Here is a 23,868-nt window from a genome sequence, read left to right on the forward strand (position 1 = left end):
CTGGGTCGCATCCCGGAGGTGCAGCTGGCGGCCTTCCCGGCAGCGGCGGCAGCGGAGGACGAGGCATTTCTGCCGGAACCCCCGGCCCCGCTCGCGCTCCGCCGCCCGCGTTCGCCGCCTTCCTCTCCAGTCTTCTTCCCCATTCAGTCCCCAACTTTCCGCAGACGCCTTCGGCTCCACCGTTGCTTTCAGGATTTCGGCCGCCAGGCGTGGGCAGGGTAAGTGGCTGTGGGTTCAAGTTTGTCCTGGTCACCTCACACGCGCTCCGGAGTATGGGGCTTGCTCTCCCTAGCCTTACTTTTCCTCTTTCGTCATATGGCAGTGATAAAAATCATGCCTGCCTCCTAGGGTTGCCGTGGAGACGTCTGATAGGGCATGCAGTAGGCACTCAATAAACGCTACTTCGCTGCCACTTCCTGTGCAGACCTGAGGTTGCGGTCAGGCTTTAGGGGAGTGAGGCGGACCTGTCAAACAGGGTGGCCTGGGAATGTGTTAGGTTCTGCAGGTCTCAGTTTTGTGACCTATGAAATGGGCCAGCGGTGATCTCTAAGTGTCACCGCTGGCACCTGGCACAGAAGGCAAATGGAGGTGACCTTCTGGCCAGACTGGGGAGTGGGCTGCAGGAGTGGGAAGACTGGGAGGAGTGGGCCTCCAGGCCACATCCGGCCTGGCTTCCTCATGTCCGTTTATCCTGGAATGCAGAGGCTGGCAGCCTGGGTGTGAGTACAGGCTGGTGCTAGGGGTTCACCCGGTGCCCACCCGAGAGAGGCCTCTGCCTCTCCCACCCCTGGCTTTGCCAGGGCTGCCCCTCCTCCTTGACTCTGGCGCACATGTTTGAGACTTGACTCTGGAAACGCAAGACTGGGAAAAGACACTAAGGGGACTGGACGGGGCCCAGCGCCTGGACTGGGGAAGAGATGGTGGGGGTGCAGGGCTGGGGAGGGAGGAAGAAGCGCGGTATCTGGGAACCCGCTTGGGGTCAGAGAGGGTGTGTGTGTTGGAGAACCGTGCCGCACTCGGAGACTTGGAGTGTCTCTCTGTATTTTAGTGTCTCTGTCCCCATTTCCCTGTCTCTATTTCTCCCCCACCTCCTGCATCCGCCGCTCACCCCCCCCTCCCGGGTTTTGTCACGGGACCTGCACCCTGCCCGCAGGTCCTGCTCCCCCGAGGCGCCTGGCGTTCGGAGCCCAGCAGCGGGCCCAGTTCGACGTCAGGGCTGGGAGCAGGGAGGCGGGGCCCGGGCGGGGGTGGGGTGGGGCGGGCCGGAGCCGGGGAAACCAGAGCCCTGGGCGCTCAGAGGCTGGCGGCGGGAGGTGTGCACCGTGATCCGAAGGGCCCCGACGGGGGGTAGGGGAGAGCGGGAAGGCGTGGAGCCTGCCTCAGCGCTGCGGACGCCTGGACGCCAGGGGCTGTCCCTAGGGGGGGTCACCGGGAGGACGGAGGAGGCGCTGGCGGCGGCTACAGACTCCTCGGGCCCGTGAGTAGTGCGTGCCACACCACCGTGAGAGGTGCTCCTATGCGCCTCCACGGCGCTTGGCCCCCATGCGCTCAGGTGCAGCGCCCCGGGCCCGGCCTCGGCCCCTCGCCCTGGCGCTGCCCTCTGTGGTCCCTGAGTTCCTGGTCCATTTCTCCTTCAGCGATGAGGACACTCGTCGGCACCTACCAGGCAGATCCATCAGGTGGGTGGCTGCCACTGGGCACTTTCTACGGTCATGAGAGCTCTGGCTGCGCTGGGGGGTGGGATCCTACCTTACCTTGGGGGAGTTACTCAAGTGGCTTCCAGAACCTGGCTGGTGCTCCACCCCTTTCCCGGATCCTAAACTTCTCTGGGTGCTGCTGGGGGCTTGAAGATGGTTGCCCCAAAAAGACTCCTGCCCCTTCCTGCCTATGTAAGGTGGGATTCCTTCATCTTCTTTGTATCCTGAAACCTGGGCTCTAGCACTCACCCTGGCAGTAAATATGGGTGTCCAGCGTCACTCGGGCTCTGCTCCCGGGCCATTGGCCTGGAGCCAGGTCCTCCTGCCCTACCCCACTCCTTGTCACCAACCTTCCCCTCTCCCTCTCTGCTGGGGCTGCCAGGCTGAAAACCAAGCTGGGTGGGGGTGGGGAGGGGAGGAGGAGAGGTTTGTGGCCTTCTAAGGGGGGTATTTAGAACCAGCTGAACCGCAGGGCAGAGAAGTGTCCTTTTAGTCCAGACTTCTCAGGAATCTCTAGCCTTGTTCCTGTTCTCCTGCACCAACCCCTCCAGGCACCTGGACACACAGATGCTTCACAATACTGACACACACACAGAAACACCACACAAGGCGTAATTCCAGTCAGCTGGTGTTTACTGTGGTACGTATAGGTCTCCTGGCTGGTGGACATACAAGGAGAAACCCACAGTTGATCCGTAGCCATGGCCAGAGCGGCCCTGGCCCTCATACAGCTTCACATCCACTGCTCCACCCACAGGAGCACACGCTCACCACCACACATATCCAGGCCCCCACACATCCTCACAGGTCTGACTCCCACTCACAAACACCCTCCTGGCCCCCATCCGCACAAGGAGAAACACATCACACTTTCAGGGACACTTGGGGACAGTACTATGCACAGGTACACTCTCACCAGTCACACAGGCTCACGCACAAATCCACACAAGCACCCTTTAGCACCCAGAACCCTTCTCACACAGATGCACACATCCTCATAGACATCTGGGTGCACCCAGGCACCTTGGCACCCAGATCTCTCACGTGCACATGCACATACATACAGACCCCCCTCACATATCCAGCCCCACAAACAGCCGTGTCACCTGGCACCACATGCTTGCCTCACAGACACACACCAACACCCGCCCTCAACCTCCGTGTGACCTTCACAAGGCAAATGCCAGGCGTTTCCATGAAGGCTGCCTGGTACCGCCTCTGAGAGAGTCAGGTGGAGGGGGGCAGGGAGCAGGGGGAGACAAACACCCAATGATTGAGAGTGCAGCTTTATAGCCTGGCTGCCCAGGTTCAAGTCCTTGCTTTGCCACTGTCCAAGTTATTCAACTTCTCTGTGCCTCAGTTTCTTTGGAAAGCGGGCTATTAATGCGTACCTGACATGTGGCATTTGGTAGCTGTTGGCTACACTCATTGTTGTTATCATCTTCATCAACTGTATCTTGTCCCCTTTCCCTGCCCCCCACCAGTTGTTTGTTTCCCGTCGGCCTCTGCAGCACAGCTCCCCAAGGCCTGCTTCTGCCCTGGGCTGCAGTCCTCCAGAGGCGCAATTTGCTGCCCAGTGGGCAGGCTAGGGACCCCATCAGGGTGGAGTGGGGAGCAACTTCATCTGAGAGTACTGTCACAAGGTCAGCCTGCTCGAGGGGGAGTCTTGGAAAGGTCACTTCACCTCTCTGATGGCATGTCAGTCCTCGTCACTGCTCCCTGAGTGTAGGTCTTATTGGCACATCTCCGGAGCAGCCTCCAGCTTGACATTGGGCCACCCTGAGCAACACCAGGTCAAGGAGGGGTGACTCCCCCAGGCCTGGGGGTCTAATTCTGTGCGGCACCTGGGACCTCCTCCCAGGCTCCAGTTCCCCAGCGCTAATCTCTTTCCTTCTGCCCTTTCTTGGCCCAGAGGACATCTGCTCCTGGAAGCACAAACAGGAGGGCCCCAGAGGCTGCCTCTTCCCATGTCTTGGTCTCTGGGCTCCTGCTTGCGCAGAGCTGAGGTCCCCCCCCTCCCAGGCTGGTGATCTGCTGGGCAGTGTCAGCTGAACACTCTCTTGGGGCCTGGAACTCACCCTCCCTAAACTGTGGCTTCAGATCCTGGGGCAGGGGATGGGTCTTCCATATAGAGGTGGCAGTTAGTGGAGCCTTGGGAGGCTGGGGGGTGGGGGGCAGGACACAGTGCTCAGGCAGTAAGGCCACCAGCCCCTGGCCGCCCCTCTGTGCCTCCTGGTCAGACAGTACCTACTTCATGGGTTTGGTGGGAAGCACAAATGGATTAACGTGTACAGACTGCTTCGATGGTGCCAGGCACACAGCGAGTGCTCAGGGCCTTGTTACAGTGAAACCCGTGAGAACCAGAACTCAATGGGACTGCCTTGTTCATCTGGGTCTCTCGAAAGTTTTCTGCCTTTTACAGGGTGCAGTCTTGCCACTTTTCTAGCGTTCACTTTAGCAGAAAATATTTGAGTTTCCCTTCTTTGACAGGTTTCTGCCTTACACAGGTTCTGGCTTTCACAGGTTTGGGTGTTTTGTAAACAGATTTAACTGGGCATCCAGAACACAGCACGTACTCAATAAATGAACATTATCACCAAAGGCCCAAGCTGATGATCTGTGAGTGATTATTCCAACTTGAGAGCTGATGACCCTGTCTATCTTCCTAGTCTGTCTTGGTCTGGAAGCTCTGCTGAAACCTGTCCACCATGGGTGACCCTGCTGGGATCTGAAATACCAGCGGCATAGCCTCCAGCCTCACAGCAACATGCAAGCCACCACAGTATGGCAAACAGACAGACGAGTGGTGGTTCTCTGTCTTAGCAAAGTTCATTTAGGACTCATCTTTTTCATTGCGGAAGAGTATTCTGTTTATGTATCTATAACAGTTTATTCACCAGTGGATGGACCTTGGGGTTGTTTCCAATTTTTAATGATTATGAACATGTTTGTGTATGGGTTTTTATATGGACAAATACTTTTGTTTATCTTCGGTAAATACCTAGCAGTGGAATTGTTGGGTCATATAGTAAGGGTAAGGAGCTCTGGTGGCGCTGTGGTTAAAGAATTGGGCTTCTAACTAAAAGGTTGGTGGTTCAAACCCACCAGCTGCTCTATGGGAGAAAGATGAGGCAATCTGCTTCCATAAAGATACAGCCTTGGAAATCCTATGGGAGCAATTCTACTAAGTCCTAGAGGGTCGCTCTAAGTTGGAATTGACTCGATGGCTTTTTTTTTTTTTAAATATATATATATTTAATATGTATATATTTTTTGGGAGCTCTGGTAGCATAGTGGCTAAGACACTTGCCTGCTAACCAGAGGCTGGCGGTTCAAACCCACCAGCCACTCCTCGGAAGGAAGGTTGGGCAATCCTACTTCCGTAGTGATACTGCCTCGGAAACCCAAGGAGGGGTCGCTATGAGTCGGGGCCGACTCGACGGCACATAACAACAACAACAATAACATACATTTTTTAATATAGTAAGGGTATTATTTAATAGAAACTCCCAAACTGTTTTCCTAAAGTGGTGGTTAGCATTTGTATTCTCAACAGTTATGTGTGAGGCTTCCGGTTGCTCCACATGCTTGTCAGCACTTGGTATTGTCAGTTTGGTTCATTTTTTTCTTTTGAATTGACTTACCATTTAATTTTAAGAGCTGTTTGTATATATTAGATATAAGTCCTCTGTCAGATATTTCCTCCTAGTTGGTAGCTTTTTTTTTTTTTCCCCATTTACTTGACAATGTCTTTTGCAAAGCACAATTTCACAGTGTTTTTTAACCAGTTTAAGAAGTTTGAATTTTTGACTATTTAAAGTGAGAATTTCTGAGTTGTCTTGGAAAATCGGAACATCTGGTTGCCTCAGGCCCTCAGCCCCTCTTTGCTGTTTGTCGGCTCCCTAAGCCCTGGAGACATTCGTATTTGCCATCCCTACTCAAATGGGGGTTGAGTAGGCGGCCATCACTGCAAAGCAGTTAGCATTTTGGAATCTGAAGTAGGGTTTGAATTCTAACTCTGCCACAGTCATGCTGTGTGACCCAGAGCTGAACATTCTCCTCTTTGAGCCTCAGTTTCTTCATCTGTAAAATGATGTCTGTGATGTACCCCCAGGATTGGCCCCAGAGGAGAGGCTGACTATGTAGAAGCTGCATCTCTGTCTTGGTCTAGGAGATTTCAAATTTGATTTCTTAGCAGACGGGCCATTCAGATACGACGCTTGAGGTGTAGGAATGGAAAGGAAGGTTTCCTGACTCTTCCTCTCTCCACTCAGAGCAAACCTGAATTCCACTGACCAGTCTAGCTTTAATAACAGACTAACAAAGACCAGAGAGGGTAGTGGCCTTCCTGAGGCCACACAGCACATGGCAGGCTCATAGCTCCCCATTCTCGTCAGCTGTATCACTTGCCTTGCTGACTCCACTTCCCAAGTGGCGGAGTTTTTTGGGCTGATAGACTTACAGTCACCAAGATTTTTTGAGTTCTGTGCCACATCTTGTTCCAAGTGCTTTTCCTGTCTTAATGCTAGTCATCTGGACAGTCTGACAGTGGAGGCAGTGGTTGTCCCCGTTTAGTGGATGAAGAAATGGAAGTTGTCATTTACCACAAGATACACAGCGGGGAAGTGGTACAGCCAGGGTCTCCCAGCCTCATCCTGGGGGACTCTGTGGCCAGTGCCCCCAGGCTGGGGGCCTACTGTCCTCCTCCTTCTGTAGCTGTACCTCTGTCTTGGTCTGTTTGTATCTCCACTCCAGCCATAATAGCTTCCTTGCTTTTCCTCAGGAACACACCAATCCCTGCCTTAGGGCCTTTGCACTTGCTGTTTCCTCTGTCTGGAGAACTTTTCCCTACCTCCTAACTCGAGGCCAGCTCCCTGTCATCTTCAGAAAGGCCTGCCATGATCCTCACAGCTAAAATCACCACTCCAGTAACTTGCTGTCACCCTAACCTGGGCTTAATTCTTTGTAAGGCTCAATCCAGTTCATGTATTCACTCATTCATTTATTAATGATTCATTCAGGAAAGATGTATTGGGCCCCACTGTGTGCCAGGCTTTGTCTAGGCCCTAAGGACCCAGCAGTGGACAAAGCTGACAAAAGCCCCTGCTCTGAAGAGCTGTTCTTCTATTCTAGAAGGGAAGGCAAACAGAAAAGAAGATAAGAAAACTATGAAGTATGTCAGGTAGTGATGTGTAATTTTTTTTTTTTTTTTTTTCAAGGAAGGGGAATATGAAATGTCAGGGTAGGAGCTGCAATTTTAGGTGGGCTGGCCAGGGAGGACAGGTCCCTGGGTGACACAAACAGTTTGCTCTTGGCTGGTAACTTAAAGATCCATGGTTCAAACTCACCCAGCAGCACCATGGAAGAAAGGTCTGGCAATCTACTTCTATAAAGATTACAGTGAAGAAAACCCTGTGGAGCCCTTCTACTCTGTAACACAGGGGTCACTGTGTCAGAATAGACTTGATGGCAGTGGGTTGGTTTATTGGTTTGGTTTTGGTTTGGTTTTGGAAGAGGTGACATTTGAGCTGAGGCCTGAAAGCAGTGAGGGAGGAGGAGCCATGTAGGTATCTGGGGATATCTGCCTAAGCATGTTCCAGGCAGAGACCACAGCCTGTGCAAAGTCCCTGAGGCTGGGATATGCCTGGAATGTTTAGGGAACATGGAGGAGGCCATTGTGACTAGAGCAGAATGAGCAAGAGGGAGATTGGGGTGGAGAGGAGGGCAGAGGTGAGACAGGGCATATGGTCAGAGTGAGGACCTGGGCTTTTGTTCTGAGTGAGACAGGAGCCATAGAAGCCACACAGACAAGGGTGTGACCTGACTCAAGAGGATTCACAGGCTGCTCTGGCCATTGGAGGGGACAGACTGTGGGGAAGTAAGGACAGAGATAACTTCACTGGGCCAGGCAGGAGGTGACTGGGTCTTGCTAAGGAGGGAGGACAAAGTAGGCTGATTCTGAATTGATTTGGGGTGCGAAGCAAAGAGCAGACCCAAAGAGGACCCCCCACAGCCTGGGGGGAGCTTTGCTGCCTTGTTAATCTGTCTGACTCCTCTTGTCATCTCCCTGAGGGGCAGATATGGTCTGCGTTGGCCACTGCTGTGTGCTCAGCACCTGCATGGCACTCTCAGGTGCTCAGTAGCTATCTGCTCTCTGCAATACCTTGCCCTCCGTCTGTCTTGGTGTATCTGTCTCTCTTGCTCCCCTCTTCCCTCTTGACCTCCCTGCCCTTCTTCCTGTCCCTGGCAGCTTTGAGGCAGCAGAGAATGGACCCACACCATCGCCTGGCCGCAGCCCCCTGGACTCGCAGGCGAGCCCAGGACTTGTGCTGCATGCTGGGGGGGCCACCAGCCAGCGCCGTGAGTCCTTCCTCTACCGTTCAGACAGCGACTACGACATGTCACCCAAGACCATGTCCCGGAACTCGTCGGTCACCAGTGAAGCGTGAGTACCTCCCTCCTCACCTGCCAGCTCCTGCAGCCCTTCCCTAAGCTACTGATCCCAGCAAGGAGTATGGGTGCCCATCCTCCCTAACCCCCAAAAAGCTATCCTCCCCATTGAGGAATAAGCAGCCCCCCACCTGTGTGTGCCCCTCCCTATGTTTTATAGCATGTGTACCCACCCCATCTCTGCTCTTGACACCCACACTGAGCCCCTCCCTCAGGCCCAGCCCCCACTGATGTCCATGTAGTCACAAGTCTGGCCCCACTTCAATCTGTCTGCTCCAGCAAGGAGGGTGCACCCCTACTCGGGCCTCTCCCTGCCCACCGCCAACTGGGCGTGAGTTTCTCCCTCACCTTGCCTGAGCCCCTCTCCTGTTCTCCCCAGCCTTCCCCACACCAAGCCCCTTTGTCATGACCCACCCAGTCCTGCCCACTGGCTTCTCTAGGCCTGTCCCTGTGGAGGTGTCCACTCAGCTCTCAGCCTTTCCTGTCCTCCGACTCTCCTGCCCCACCAAGCACCCTCCCCTCCCACTGCTCTCACTGAGCCTAGCTCCTGAAGCATCTTCACCCCTCTTTTCCCTACCCCCAGTCCCTCTCTACTCACCCACCTGTGCCCTTATCCCTGCCCACCACTTCATTCAGGCCCAGACCTTCCACCCTTGTGAGGTGTAAGTACTCCCACCCCACAAGTCTCCACCCTGCCCACCAGCCACTCCCCAACAGTGTTCCTTCTCTGGCTCCCCGGACCCTCAGGGGTTCCTGTTGTGGGAAGCCATGACCTGTCTTTGCCCTTGATTGCAGACATGCTGAAGACCTCATCGTAACACCGTTTGCCCAGGTGAGACTCCTCCCCAGCTTTCCCTTGCACTGGAGCCCTGGCTGCCCCTCTGTCCAATGCCTTACGTCACTGCCCCTCTCTGTCCCAGGTGCTGGCCAGTCTCCGGAGTGTTCGCAGCAACTTCTCCCTCCTGACCAATGTGCCCATTCCCAGCAACAAGTAAGTTGAGGCTGGAGCCCAACATCCATCATCATGAGGCCAGGCTCAACTTTCAGCCCTGCTGTGCAGCCTCAACTCAGGCAGCCACTTGACCTCTCTGAACCTGTTTGGGCCTCCTTCTGAGCCAGTGAGCTATTGTGGTTCAAGAGCCTAAGAAGATTTCATAAAGAAAGAACGAGGATTGGGATGTGCGGGGGTGAGGCCACAGGTGGCAAGACTGCCCACCCTTGGGGCCATTCCTGGCCCTGCCACCAATTTGCCAGGCAGATGGCTTCATGAAGTGTCTCCGTTTCCCCTCTGTACAATGGGAATCGTAACAGCTCTGCTATCAGAGTTGCCGTGAGGAGTCAAGGAGGTGACACACAGAAAGTGCTAGAACATTGCCAGCACATAGTAAGTGTTCACTAAATAGGAGTGATAGTATTTGGAGGCTGGGGGTGTGGCTGAGAACTGCTGGTTCCTGTTGGGACCAGTTCAGGGAGCATGGGGGGTGGCAGTTAAGGGAACAGAGACTTTGGAGTCATAGGACCTGGCCCTGCTACCAATCAGCCTTGTGGCCTTGAGGGAGCTGTTTCACCTCACTGAGCCTGTTTCCTTGTCTGTAAAGTGGGTTCTTAGATTCAGTGAGAAGCTGCTGGTATAGTAATGGCAGCACACTCAGGACACAGGGGCACAGAAAAGAAGGAAAACCAGCACTGGTCCTGGGTTTTCAGAGGGTGTGTGATGGAAGGTGCAGAGGCAGGGATGTGGAGGGCCCAGGCTGACATGGGGGCCTATTTCTCTGCAGGCGGTCACCGCTGGGCGGCCCACCCCCTGTCTGCAAGGCCACACTGTCAGGTAGCTAAGCCCAGGGGGATGGGAAAGGGCCCCTCTTGCTGCCCCAATGGGGGAAGGGTCTCACTCTGCATGGCTGTCCCACTCCCCCATCCCCAGCACCCCACTCACCTGAGGACCCCATCACCATGAGCCAAGGCCTCTGGGGATCCTCCCAGTCACAGCCTGGCTGCCCCTTTCCCAGAGGAGACGTGTCAGCAGTTGGCCCGGGAGACATTGGAGGAGCTGGACTGGTGTCTGGAGCAACTAGAGACCATGCAGACCTACCGCTCTGTCAGCGAGATGGCCTCTCACAAGGTGTGCTGAGGGCGGGGCTGGGGAGGCAGCCTGGGGTGGGGCTTCAAGATATGTAGCTTCTGTAGATGGTGACTTCTCCCAGGGTTGGAGCCTGGTTTGTGTGTGTGTGTGTGTGTGTGTGTTGCACATGAAGATTGTACTAGTATGTCTGCCCATGGTGACCATCTCTACTGGGGGGGGTCCAAGACCTGTGGAGATTGTCTGTAGGTGCATCTCTGTGGCTATGAGTGTGTGTGGGTGTCCGTTTGGTGGGCATGTGTTTGCAGTGCTGGGGTGTGTTCAGAGGATCCAGAAGTGGAGTACAGGTTATACCTGTGGAGGGTGGATAGTTGTGGACCATGCATTGATTATGTGGGACTGTGGGTATGGCATGTGTTTGGGGCTGTGTTGGAAGGCTGTACATGTCCACAGGTGTGAGTCGGTCCAGGTGTGAATCTAGGTGTATCTATGTCTGTGACTGTGTTCATGTTTGCATAGCTGCAGGGGAGAGTGTGAGGCTTTCCGTGTACAGCTGTGCAGACTGTGCACTGCACAACTCCAGGGGGCACCACTGAGAGGGCAGGCAGTGTGAATGATGCTGGCTGGAAAACAAAGTACAGGCATGTGAGTTAAACATTTACCTCAAGTTGACACATGCCCTGGAGAGAACAATCATGGGAGAAGGAAGGGCTGCTTATGCACAGGGAGATAGCTCAGGGTGCAGGAGAGTATGAAGGGATGGACACTGGGAGGAGGTAACTATGGGGAGGAAGTGGGAGGGGAGCTGCTGCATTGTAAATTTTGGTCAATGACATGAGACCAAGTATATGTGAACTGCTGTATGAAAAGTGAATTTACTCTGTAAATCTTCACCCAAATCCTAATTAAAAAAAAAAAAAAAAAGGAATGATGCTGGCTGGAGCTGTGCTGCATGGTGGCAGCCCTTGTGGGTGAATGCCTATCAGGAAATGAGTGTGCTTGTGGAGGTGTCTGTGTTGGGCATGCATATGTCTGTAGATGGAGGAGGTGTCTGTGTCGGGGGGTGCATATGTCCACAGTTGGAGGGGCTGTCTGTGTAAGGAGTGCATATGTCTATGGTTGGACGGTTTGTCTGTATTGGAGGGGTCGTCTATTGAGAGGTACAGATGTCTACAGTTGGAGGGGTTGTCTGTTGGGGGGTGCGTATGTCCAAGGTTAGAGAAGGTGTCTGTGTTGGGGGTGCTATGTCCAAGGTTGGGGGGATTGTCTGTTGGGGGGGTACATAGGTCCACAGTTGGAGGGGTTGTCTGTGCTGGGGGGTGCATATGTCCAAGTGTCTGGGTGTTTGTCCCTAGCTGTGTTCTTCCACGTGTGTGTGGTGTGGCTCTGTGTCTTGGAAGGGGTGTGTCTGAAGGCGCGACTCTGTGTGCTTGACTGTATGTCTACATGTTGAGCATCAGGGTTTGTGACTGTGTCTGGTTGTGTGTGTTAAGTGTAGGGCTGAAAGCATTGTGGGGAGTGTTCTTGTGTGAGAATGTGTCAACCATCTGGGTATATATATGTCTGTGTCCATGGAAGCTGTGTCTCAGGATGTTTGTGAGTCTGTGAGTGTGTGCAGCCTCTGGTATGTGTCTGTCTCCGGTGTGTCCAGGGAGGGGACACATCTATGCTCCCTGCCCATCCCCCAGTGGCCCCACCTGGCTCCTGGCCACAGCCGTGGGCTCCAATGCCCCTTTAACGCCCCCCCCCCAGCACCACCTGACATCACATGCAGCCTGCCAGTGCTGCAGTGAGCACGCACACGCGCACACACACACACAGGCACACACACAGAGCCCCAGGCCTCTGCAGCCTCCCTCCCAGGACCCCCACCCCGCCCCCTATGGGCAGGGGCCCCCGGCCACCTCCAGCCATCACCGCAGGGGGGCCCACCAGGGCCAGGGGCTGGCAGACCATGTAACCAGGACTGCCACTGGGAGCGCGGAGGGGAAGGGAGCCCCCAGCCTTGCTGGGCTGGCCCAGGCCCCTCCGCGGCTCCCCTTCCACTGCCCACCTGCCTGGCAGCCGCCCCACCCGGCTGTTAACCCTAAGCCTCCCCAAGCTCAGCCTCTGCGTGCGGCAGCCCCGAGCGGGGCTAAGAGTCCAAGATGCCCTTGGTAGATTTCTTCTGCGAGACCTGCTCCAAGCCGTGGCTGGTGGGCTGGTGGGACCAGGTAGGGGAATGCAGTGGGGAGGGTGGGCAGGAAACCCCTCCCAGACCCTCTCACCTCAGACCCTCCAGCCCCCATCTGGGCTTGTGTGTGCAGCTGTGCACGTGTGTGCCTGAGGATGAAGCCTGATGACGGGGTCTGTGTGTGGTCCGGGGCTGGGCGTGGATGGCGGTGGCGGGTGGCTGAGGGGTGTGTGGCTGCCCAGGGGCTATGAGTCTCTCGCTGGGTGTGACTGTGTCAATGCTGGGCTGCATGTGTCTGCAATGGTGTGTGTCTCCTGACGGCATGCTGGTCTGCCTGGGTCTAGTGTGGCCCTGGCTGAGGTCATGTGGCCATGATTGTGCTGTGTGTCAGGCCATGTTTGAGAACCCACAGCTGTGTGATTTTTCTAGGGCATGTGACCCCGAGTGACTGCCTTCATGTGTGCCCCTTGTCTTTGTGTCTGTGGCTGTGTGAGGCTGTGCGGGACTGTGTAACACAGGGATATGTAACTGTGTGTTAGGGTGTGTGTGTGTTTGGTTGTCTGTCCATATGCCCAGGGTCTCTGGGCCGCCCTACAAGCAGTGAACACCCTATCTGAGGCTCACCCCTCCTGGCTCTCCGAGCAGTCTGCTCCTGCTATGGAGGTGCTTCACCAGAGCTTGGGGGGGCGGGGAGCCAATGCCCTTTCTCCTGTCTGCACAATGTCACAGCAGAGGCTTGTGTGAAGTGGCCTCGGGGGACCAGGAACCGCCTCCAGGCCTGGTTTTGGATATATTATATTTGTCTGTGTATCAGTCTGCCTTCCTGAGATTATAGGAGAGGGGGCTCTGATGGGGACCCCCTCCTCTGAGTGACAAAACTGGGGTTTCCTCAGCTCTGTCTTCACCCCTGCCCAGCCAGACCTTCTCTCCCTAGATCTTGGATCTGCATCCCCCTCCAAACCAGAGTAGGGGCTGAGGGCCAGGGCCCCCAGGGATTGGGGCCCATATTTGGGAAGACCTGAGCTAAGGTAGCTTTGGGAAGGCAAGGGTTAAGGGGTCTTGGCCTGCCCCCCCCAGCTCAGCAGCTGGTTGGAAGGGGAGTTGCTAAGGAGACTCCCATCACCATGGTGATGGTATTCTCCTGATACTCCATTGGTTCCTTGGAAGATAGGAGTCCCTCCTCTCCACAGGTGCTCCTCTGGCCCCTCCTTACGGGTGGGAGAGCCCCTCTTTCCTCAGGCAGGGAGGGGGATGCTGGAATTCTGACTCCCCAAGCTTAGGCCCTCATCCAGAGCTGGAGAGAAGAGGAGGGGCTGGCCCTTCCACCCTAACAGCCTGGTAGGGGGTTTGCTGACTGAGCAGAGAAGTAGGAGGGGCCCTTGAGGTCTTCAAGAATATCCTGGGAGGGCTGACACCCCCTCAGCCATGACCCCCTCATCATCCTTCCCTTCTTGCCTCCTTCACTTCACCTTAGTTCAAGAGGATGCTAAACCGGGAGCTCACACACCTGTCAGAGATGAGCAGGTCAGGAAACCAGGTCTCTGAGTACATCTCCACCACGTTCCTGGGTGAGTGATGGGCAGTGCACGGGGCAGGGGGGACCTGAACTAGAGAGGGCCACCCCAGACTCTGGGCCCTCCTGCAAGATTTACCCAGGGACCCTGACTCATAACTCCCCAAAGGTCAAAGTCAACAAGCATACAAGCTCCCACATGCATGATGCCCCCAAACTCAGTGGGGCCCCAACTTTTATAGAACCCCTACATTTAAAAATATCTCTAGGCTGAAAAGCCCCTCCAGACTCAGTGGAACCCCAGATTCAATGGAACTCTTTAAGACCTAAACTCAAACAGAATTTCCTAAACTTCAAAAAGCCTCCAAGCTGTAAAGGCCCCTGAACTCAGTAGAACCCGAAAGTCAGTCATTTCTCCAAACTCAGGTTAAATCCAAACCCACTGCCATCGAGTCAATTCCAACTCATAATGACCCCAATAGGGTTTCCAAGGCCGTAAATCTGTACAGAAGCAGACGGCCTCGTCTATCTCCCCTGGAGCAGTTATTGGGATCGAACCACTGACGTTTTGGTTAGAAGCCCAATGCCTTAACCACGGCACCACCAGAGCTCTTTAAACTCAGGTTATTCCCCCACACACACAATTCAGTAGCCCTCCAAATTTAAGAAAGATGCTCAAACTCACCAAGTATGGTTCTCAAGACTAAGAGAAACTCTGCACTTATGAGCCCACAAAAGACTCCCCAAACATTTGGGGGGGAAAAAAAACTTCCAACTGAACAACAACAACAAAAAAACCTGTTGCTACTTAGTCGATTCCGACTCATAGTGACCCACAGAATAGAGTAGAACTGCCCCATAGGGTTTCCAAGGCTGTAATCTTTATGGAAGCAGACTGCCACATCTTTCTTCTATGGATCAGGGTTCAAACCGCCAACCTTTTGGTTAGCCAACAAGGCTCCTCCAAGCTGAAAGCCCCTCAAGTCCAAGAGTCCCCAAACTTGGAATGACATGCCAAATTCAGAGGACCCCAAATTTCAGACAGCCATACTAAGTAGACTTCTAAGTGTAAGGACCTGGAAGAGATTCTCTAAACTTAGGAAAATTTCCTAACTCAGATGAACCCCAAATAGGGTAAAATACCCCAAATTCATAGGAACCCCTGAGTTCAAGGGGACCTCAAGTCATCCCAACCTCTAAACCCAAGCTGAGGATACATACTCCCCAAACTTAGGGGATAGTCTCACCCTCATGACTTAATTTATCACCAAAAAAACAAACCCATTGCTGTTGAGTCAATTCTGACTCACAGCAACCCTGTAGAAAAGAACTGCCCCATAGGGTTTCCAACACTACAGTCTTTATGGAAGCAGACTGCCTCATCTTTCTCCCACAGAGCACCTGGTGGGTTCCAACCACTGACCTTTCAGTTAGCAGCTCAGCGTCTGTCCACTGTGCCACCAGAGCTTCTTTAATTTATCACCAAAGCCTCCACATTCAGGAGCACCCCCAACATTCAAGAGATGGGTTCAGAGTTTCAGTGGTTTCCCCCCCCCACTGGGGGTGTGGTGTGTCCAGAGTTCTGAGGGTCCAGCCAATAGGAGAGTGGCATGCAAATTCCATTAGGCCACTGCCTTTGACTGGCAGCCCTAGGTCACAAAGGGTGGCCCTGGCTGGGCTCTGGAAGCCCTTGAAAGCTAAGGAAAGGCGCTTCTGGGGCTGGCCCCCAGGCAGGCTGTGCCATGGTGCCAAGGGGGGGGCCCATGGAGCCAGAAACCACCCCACCCCCCTCCTTCCTCCCAGCACTTCCACCCCCCACCACCACTGTGGGCCACCCTGGGGGCATCTCTCCTACCCGAGAGAGCCCTCTGGCCACCAAGGGCAGGCATCGGCAATCCTTGGCATCCCCTCCCCGCCTTCTGACTACCCACACTACCCCCCTCCCACATGTGGCGATTAGAATGGGGCATCCCTACAAGCCTGGGCCAGCCCTGGGGCCAACACTCCAGCCAACGACATCCCAGAAGAACCCCTACATCTCCTATGGCTTCCAGTCTCTGGGTAGCCGGCAGAAGGGGTCTACCCTTTCCGGTGAGGCTGCCCAGGGCATGGTGGGGGGCTGAGGAACAGAGGAGGGAGCCTCTGCAGTGCTCACACCTGCCCCTTGCCCCCATTTCCGCAGACAAACAGAACGAAGTGGAGATCCCGTCACCCACAATGAAGGAGCGAGAAAAACACCAAGTGCCCTGGCAGCAGCGACCCTCCCAGCAGCCCCCAGCCCCTGTGCCGCACTTCCAGCCCATGTCTCAGATCACGGGCGTCAAGAAACTGATGCACAGCAGCAGCCTGAACAACTCGGGTGTCCCCCGCTTTGGGGTGAAGACCAATCAAGAGGAGCTCCTGGCCCGAGTGCGTGGAGGCTGGGGGGGACTGGGCTGGAGAGGAGGAGCCTGGATTTCCTGGGGCCCAGAGAAGGACTGGGATTAGAGTCAGGTCTGAAGGCAGGTTCCCTAGAAGCTGAGTCTGAGCTGAGGATACGGTGCCTGCTTTTTTAGGAGAGAGGGAATGGTGGACACAAGCAGGCTAGGAAGCAGCCGAGCAAGGAGATGGGCTCGGCCCCTGACCTCAGCCTGATCCCACAGTGCACTCTCACCACAGAGTTGAGCCCACTGTGCCAGCCATTGACTGGGGGCACCCCCCGTGGGGTGGATGATATCAACACCTTCACGGAGCTCCTCTTGGGGCAACGGCAATGTTTTAGAGAAGGGAGCAGCTGGGGGCCTCAGGACCTCACTCCCAGCAGCTGGGCAATGGGTACACTGGCTAGTGAAGGGGATCTGGGCAGGGCCCCCCTGAGCAGCCACTGCAGGTCAGGCCTGGGTTTGACTCCTGGCTCTGCTGCAAGAGATCTCAGAGCCCAGGAGCTTTCTGATTGGCTTGTAATATGAGCCCCATGAGCCCTGGGTGGCTCACTCAGCTAATACATATTGCAGCCCTCTGTAAGCCAGGGTCTGGTGAGTCTTAAATTCAGTCACTCGTTTTTACTAAGCACCTACTGTGTGCTAGGGAAGGAGCCCTGGTGGCGCAACAGTTAGGTGCTTGGCTGCTAATTGAAAAGTTGGAGGTTTGAACCCATTCAGTGGCTCTGTGGCAATCGCTCCTGTAACGATTACAGCCTAGGAAACCCTCTGGGACAGCTCTATTGTGATCACATGGAGTCACCATGAGTTGGAATCCACTCTGGATTCTAGGGAGACATGGAAAATAAGACCATGTTCCTTTCTTCTAGGGCTCATGCAGTTTAGCTTAGAGGCTGAGCTATGCTTGGGGTTCAGCTGACCTGGGTTCTCATCCCAGCTGTGCCACTGTGAGCTGCAAGAACTTGGCTAAAGTGGCTTCACTTCTCAGAGCCTTAAGTTCCCTCCCCTGCCAAATGAGATCAAGTGGTTAGGGTACTGCTTGGCAGGTAATAAAACTCAATAGACCATAGCTTGGCTCATTGTGGTGGTCTCCAGCCCAGTAGGACGGGTGATCCCTTCTGTGCTGCTGACCACACCACCTGCTGGGCGAGCAATACTATGCTACCTGTAGTCAGAGTCCATTCCAAGGAAGGGGTCTAGAAGGCCAGGTCTTCTCCGGGCTTGGAGGCTCCTGACCTCTGTGCTGTATCCCCTTCAGGAACTGGAGAACCTGAACAGGTGGGGCCTGAACATCTTCTGTGTGTCGGATTATGCCGGAGGCCGCTCCCTCAGCTGCATCATGTACACAGTATTTCAGGTGGGGGGCTAAAGGGGAGTGAGCTGGGGCATAAAGGGTGCAGGGGGGGAGGCCAAGGGCCAGCAGGGGTCACTGCCCCACCTCGCCTGCCCTCAGGAGCGGGATCTGCTGAAGAAGTTCCGCATCCCGGTGGACACCATGGTGACGTACATGCTGACGCTGGAGGACCACTACCATGCAGACGTGGCCTACCACAACAGCCTGCATGCGGCCGACGTGCTGCAGTCTACACATGTGCTTCTGGCCACACCTGCGCTGGATGTGAGCGCTGCCCACCTGGCTCCACCTACCTCCCCTGTGTCTCCCCACCTACCTCCCCTGTGTCTCCTCAACCCATCTGTCTCCCTGAGCACCTATCTCTGATCTCCTTTATCTCTCCAACCTTCTTTCTGACCTGGTTCCTCAGTCTTGTTCTCAGACCCCTTCTGTCTCCCCCTATGACTCCCTCCTCCCTCTCTGACCCCCCTCCTCCTTCCCTGACTCCATCTCTCTGACCCCTTCTTCCCTCTCTGACCCCTGTCTCTCTGACCTCTCTCTCCTTACTCAGACCCTTCCTCCCATTCTGACCCCTCCTCCTTCTCTGACCCCCATCACTCTAATCCATTGCTTCACCTCTGCCCCCACTCTGACTTCTCCCTCCCTGGTCCCCAACTCTCTGACCCCCCTCCTCCTCCTTTGACTTCCTCCTCCCTTCCTGCTCCCTGACTCCCATCTTTTTTTTTTTTTCCTTCTCTTTGAGCTCAGGTCAAGTATAGAAACCTTCATATTTATAAAGGTCAGTAGCAAACCTTTTCACATTGCTCAGACTGATTAGCCTTTCATAAACACACACACACACACACACACACACTATCTCGTTCATATATTGGCAATTCCTGGTTATCCACTGTCACCTTTATCAACACATACGGGTACACATGTGAACACATACAGCGACCCCTCCTTGGGTTTCCGAGGCAGCATCTCTACAGAAGTAGATTTCCCAGTCTTCCTTCCCAGGAGTGGCTGCTGGGTTTGAACCGCCAGCCTCTGGTTATCAGTCACATGCCTTAGGCACTACGCCACCATAGCTTCCCTGCAAACACACATGTTAGATATGTATGTATTGCCTTAAGTTATTTTATACTGTTGCTTCCTAGACTTTAGAGATCATGCACTGGGTAGGCTGGAAGGTCCCTGATGCTCAGATTTGGCTGTTTTCATCATTGATCCACTTCAGTAAGAGCCGATCTCAGAGAACCCCATCTTTCTTGATCGCCATCTTTCATGACTCCCCATCTCTCTCTTTTATCCGCATCTCCTGACCTGTGTCTCTCTGGCCCCTCTCTCGGCCCCCAGGCCGTGTTCACGGACCTGGAGATTCTCGCGGCCCTCTTCGCGGCTGCCATCCACGATGTGGACCACCCTGGGGTCTCCAACCAGTTCCTTATCAACACCAGTGAGTGGCCCTCGCAAGGGCAGGGCTGGCGGGAGCTGGGGGTAGGGCTCTGGTGGCCCCGCCCCTGACCGCAGGCCTGGGCCACAGATTCGGAGCTGGCGCTCATGTACAACGACGAGTCGGTGCTCGAGAACCACCACCTGGCCGTGGGCTTCAAGTTGCTGCAGAACGACAACTGCGACATCTTCCAGAACCTCAACAAGCGCCAGCGACAGAGCCTGCGCAAGATGGTCATCGACATGGTGGGCGGGCTGGGGGCGGGGCTGGCGGTGGGCGGGGGCAGCGGGCCAGAGCCTCACAGGAGTCCCCTGGAGGCTGGAGGACTGGTGGGCCTGGGTGGGAAGGTGGCCTTCGGCTGATGTGGGTTCTGGGCAGGGGCGGGGCCAGCTTCCACAGCCCCTGTGACCCCGCCCCCTTGCCCCTAGGTACTGGCCACCGACATGTCCAAGCACATGACCCTCCTGGCTGACCTGAAGACCATGGTGGAGACTAAGAAAGTGACCAGCTCGGGGGTCCTCCTGCTGGACAACTACTCAGACCGAATCCAGGTGGCACCCCTCCCCACAATAAAGAGAGAGACCCTTTGCATCTGAGCTGGTGCCCCTCCCCCAGTCTATCGTGGCTCATCCATCTCCCCATCCTCTCTGCTTTCCCATCTTCCACTCCTATCTCGTTTCTCTTTCCTGTCTTCTCCTGCCATATCCCTCATTTTCCCTCAGCTCCTCCTGCTCTCTCATCAACCCCTTCGCATCTCCCCCAACCTGCTCCCCACTTTTCTCCATCTCCGCCCACCCCACCTCTTCTCCCCGCGCCCTCTCCCCCAGTGGGAGGTAAAGAAGCCCAAGGCTCCAGACTGGACCAGGGACATGGCCTCTGAAGGCCTCCGGTCCACCCCTTGCAGGTCCTAAGGAACATGGTGCACTGTGCTGACCTCAGCAACCCAACCAAGCCGCTGGAGCTATACCGCCAGTGGACTGACCGCATCATGGCCGAGTTCTTCCAGCAAGGGGACCGGGAGCGAGAGCGCGGCATGGAAATCAGCCCCATGTGTGATAAGCACACGGCTTCCGTGGAGAAGTCCCAGGTATAGTACAGAGGTGGGGGGTGAGAGGGAGCAGAAAGGCCTCTCCACCCCAGTCTGTCCTGCAGAGCTCCGGGACCCAGGAGGTCCTGATCTGCCTGTCCACAGCATCAAGTCTTTCTCTTTTTTTCCCTCTTCTATCTTGTCAGATAATATGCCATGTTTTCTTTTCCACCGAATAACTAGGCTGAGCCTGAGGACTCAGGCTTACAGACCTGTTAGACAGTTCTAACTCATTGGCAGCAACTGCCATAACATCACCAGTGGTGCTGGCCTGACTCTTATTTACAGGCTTTATATCATTTTAGCCTCAGTGTCCTGGTAACATGGCCGTTGAGTCACCTCTGACTGATGGCAACCCCATGCACAGTGAGTGGGACTGCACCCTTGTGACACATGGGGTTTAAACTAGTTGATTTTTGGAAATAGACCGCCAAGCCTTTGTTCCTACTTCATCTTCCTCTGGAATGTCCGCTGAAACCTGTTCAGCATCATAGCAACATGCAACGCCTCCACTGACAGGTGGCAACTGCACTTGCCAGGAAAATCAAACCCGTTGCCATCAAGTTGATTTGAGTCATGGTGACCCCATGTGACTCAGAGATCCTGGCTGGATCTCTATGGTAGCTGATTTTCCAGAAGCAGATGGCCAGGATTTTCTTCTGAGGTGCCTCTGAGTGGACTCGAACCACCAATCTTTTGGTTAGCAGCCAAGTACATTAAGTGTTTGCAGCCCCCAGGGACTAATGCTGTCCTTGATTTGCAGTGGATTTCAAAGTGAGGTACTATGACTTGCCCTGTATCAAGAGCTACAGGAACACGATTTTGTTGTAGAAGACTCAGATCCAAAGTACGAATGTGACAGTTTCTCACCCTTCTCTCTTCCAGTCTCCTCCCTGGTGAGATCCATCCTTCTTGCTCTGGTGTGCTTGCTTGCCTGTCCAGTCCAGGATTTCCCAGCTTTGGCACTATAATTCTCTCTTGCAGGGCTGTCTTGTGCATTGTAGGGTGTCAAACAGCATCCCTGCCCTCCACCCACTAGAGTCCAGGAGCACTGCCCTTCCACTGCCCCCTGCTGTTGTGATAACCAGAATTATCTCCAGACTTGCCAAACGTCCCCTTTGTTTTCATCAGGTGCCTTCAAGTCCGTTCCAACCCACAGTGACCCTACATACGACAGAACAAAACACTGCCCAGTCCTGCTGTATCCTTACAATCATTGCTGTTTGAGCCCATTGTTGCAGCTATTGTAGCAGCCCATCTTGTTGAGGGTCTTGCTCTTTTTTACCGATTCTCTTCTTTACCAAATACGCTATCCTTCTCCAGGGCCTGGTCTCTCCTGATAACATATTCAAACTACGTGAGACATAGTTTCACTATCCTCAGTTCTAAGGAGCATTCTGGCTCTTCCAAGATGGAGTTGTTTGTGCAGGCAGTCCATGGTATATTCCGTGTTCTTCATTGTTTCGGTTCTCTTATGCCACTCCAACAGAAAATACCACACGTGAGTGGCTTTAACAAGGGTTTACTCTCTTACAGTTTTGGAGGCTAGAAGTCTGAGTTAAAAATATCAGTTCTAGGGGCTGGGTGAAGGCCCCTCAATCATGGGCTTCAGCTCTGCTTCTTGCTCCTGGCCCATTGGAGCTGGAGACTTCTCTTCACTCGGACAGCTGCTGACTGCTAAAGCTGACAAACCCAAGGTTGACAAGTAAAATGGCACAGTTGCAAGATTATCAAGTAGCACAGTAGGCCACTAGTTCAAGTCCAGGAACAATTCCAAGACTGGCAGACAACATGGCAAGCAGCTGAATGAAGACCTGGCTACATGCAGGGTCCAAGTATGCCTAAAAGCTAGAGACCTTCCTCAAAGCTGCTGCTTGTATACTAGAAGCAGACCCCATCCCTAAGGTAGCTACTCAGCCGCTCTAGTAGATTCCACCACGTAACTCATTACCAGTCTCATCATGGGGAATAACTACATCCAGCTGCCCAGCCACTCAAAACCAGGCCCAACCAAGTTGACACACAACCTTAACTACGACATCCACCAACACCCTAATTCAAAGACATTAATTTTTCAGTCTTATTATTCATTGTCCAGCTTTCTCATGCATATGAGTCAATGGAAGATACCGTGGGGAGGAATTACCCCATAATACCCACTCCCACCCCTTTGAGAACCACTGTTCTATATGTTTTATACAATTGTGTTGATATACAACTCAATAGCAATAGTTTGTGGGTTTAGCCTTTTTTTTTTTTTTTTGACTATCAATTATACCAATGTATACCTATTACACAGCTTGCTTTTATCTCCCAGCAATGACATCTTTTACTGCTATCTAGTATTTCAGTAGGAGCTCTGGTGGCACAGTGCCTAAGGCATTTGACTGCTGACCACAATGCTGGAGGTTCAAACCCACCAGCTACTCCTCAAAAGGAATCTACTTCTGTAGATTGGAAACCCATGGAGGGCTCGCTATGAGTTGAAATTGACTCAATGGCAGTGAGGTTTTTTTTTGTTTGTTTGTTTGTTTAATATTTCAGTAGATAGAGATTGATGATGACTTATTTAGTCATTCCCTTGTTGATGGACATTTAGGTTTTTAGCTGTTGGGAATGCATAGTGATTTACACAAGAGAAAGCTTTATTTTTTTATCTCATGTAAGAAAAGTCTATCGTTGCTGTCTTAGTTTGTTGCTGTCAAGTTGATACCAACTTATGGTGACCCCATGGGTGCAGAGTAGAACTACTCTATAGGGTTTTCAAGGCTATGACTTTTTTTTTTTTTTTTAATTTTTATTGTGATTTGGGTGAAAGTTTACAGAGCAAATTCATTTCCCATACAGCAGTTCATACACATTTTCCTTCATGACGTTAACTGCAATTCCCCACAATGTAACAGCTCTCTTCCCACTTCCTCCCCATAGTTACCTCTTCCCTGTGTCCTTCCCTCCTTTGCACTCCCACCCCCGAGCTGTCTCCTGGTGAAAACACTGCCTTTCTGTTCTCTCACGATTGATTGCTCCAAGGAGTCTATCTACCTGATGTAAATGTTCACCCCATATGCCTGTCCGTTGCTTGGTTGGAAGCCAAAGGAGTGAGTTCAATTCCAGAACTGAAGGGTAAGTAGGGGCCATAGTTTGAGGAGTCTCACCAGGTTTTATCAGACCAGCAAACCTGTTTTTGTTTTTTATGATTTTGAGTTTTGTTCCACATTGTTCTCTCACTCTACCCAGGATCTCCTGCACTGATCCCCCTCCGAGTGGTTGACAGTGGTAGTTGGGCACCATCTAGTTCTTCTGGTCTCATGACCATATAGGCTGAGGAGCATATGGTCTGCTAGTCCCTTGGACAAATTGTTTCCATGCGTCTTTGGTTTTCTTCACTCTTCTTTGCTCTGAACGAGGAGAGACCCATTGCTGTATCTAGTTGACCACTTGCAAGCTTTTAAGACCCCAGTCACCGCTCACCAAAGTAGGTTGTAGAACGGTGTTTTTGTCTAGTATATTATGCCAGTTGGGCTTGATGTCCCCGTGCCCATGGTGTCAAGTCCGTAGGTCCAGCAACTCACTTCCTTAGGGTGGTTGGCTGTGGCTAAGAAATCATCATTAACTTCGCCCTTTGTTAGCTCCATTATATGTATAGACATTCCTAC

General features: G+C 53.6%; 1 protein-coding gene and 2 non-coding genes across 3 annotated transcripts in view; 1 reads left to right on the forward strand and 2 right to left on the reverse strand.

The window, feature by feature from the left end:
• The window catches only part of PDE4A (phosphodiesterase 4A), a 34,373-nt gene that overhangs the window by 8,505 nt on the left and 2,000 nt on the right, over window positions 1-23,868 (forward strand). Inside the window, exons 2-14 of the mRNA XM_007953628.1 lie at window positions 7,948-8,142; window positions 8,943-8,979; window positions 9,068-9,138; window positions 9,926-9,975; window positions 10,157-10,269; window positions 13,875-13,968; window positions 16,096-16,322; window positions 17,592-17,690; window positions 17,787-17,951; window positions 19,029-19,128; window positions 19,216-19,370; window positions 19,554-19,676; window positions 20,030-20,212. Coding sequence (XP_007951819.1) covers window positions 7,948-8,142; window positions 8,943-8,979; window positions 9,068-9,138; window positions 9,926-9,975; window positions 10,157-10,269; window positions 13,875-13,968; window positions 16,096-16,322; window positions 17,592-17,690; window positions 17,787-17,951; window positions 19,029-19,128; window positions 19,216-19,370; window positions 19,554-19,676; window positions 20,030-20,212 — 1,612 coding nt within the window. The remainder of the gene's footprint in view (window positions 1-7,947; window positions 8,143-8,942; window positions 8,980-9,067; window positions 9,139-9,925; window positions 9,976-10,156; window positions 10,270-13,874; window positions 13,969-16,095; window positions 16,323-17,591; window positions 17,691-17,786; window positions 17,952-19,028; window positions 19,129-19,215; window positions 19,371-19,553; window positions 19,677-20,029; window positions 20,213-23,868) is intronic.
• On the reverse strand, window positions 18,426-18,493 carry LOC122151355. The gene has a single exon (XR_006164116.1). It is a non-coding gene; the product is annotated as a small nucleolar RNA U2-30 (small nucleolar RNA).
• Window positions 18,823-18,901, reverse strand: LOC122151356. The gene has a single exon (XR_006164117.1). It is a non-coding gene; the product is annotated as a small nucleolar RNA U2-19 (small nucleolar RNA).

This window comes from Orycteropus afer, unplaced genomic scaffold (assembly GCF_000298275.1).
Source record: "Orycteropus afer afer isolate SDZICR_OR568_19922 unplaced genomic scaffold, OryAfe1.0 scaffold00402, whole genome shotgun sequence".
Classification (NCBI taxonomy): domain Eukaryota; kingdom Metazoa; phylum Chordata; class Mammalia; order Tubulidentata; family Orycteropodidae; genus Orycteropus; species Orycteropus afer.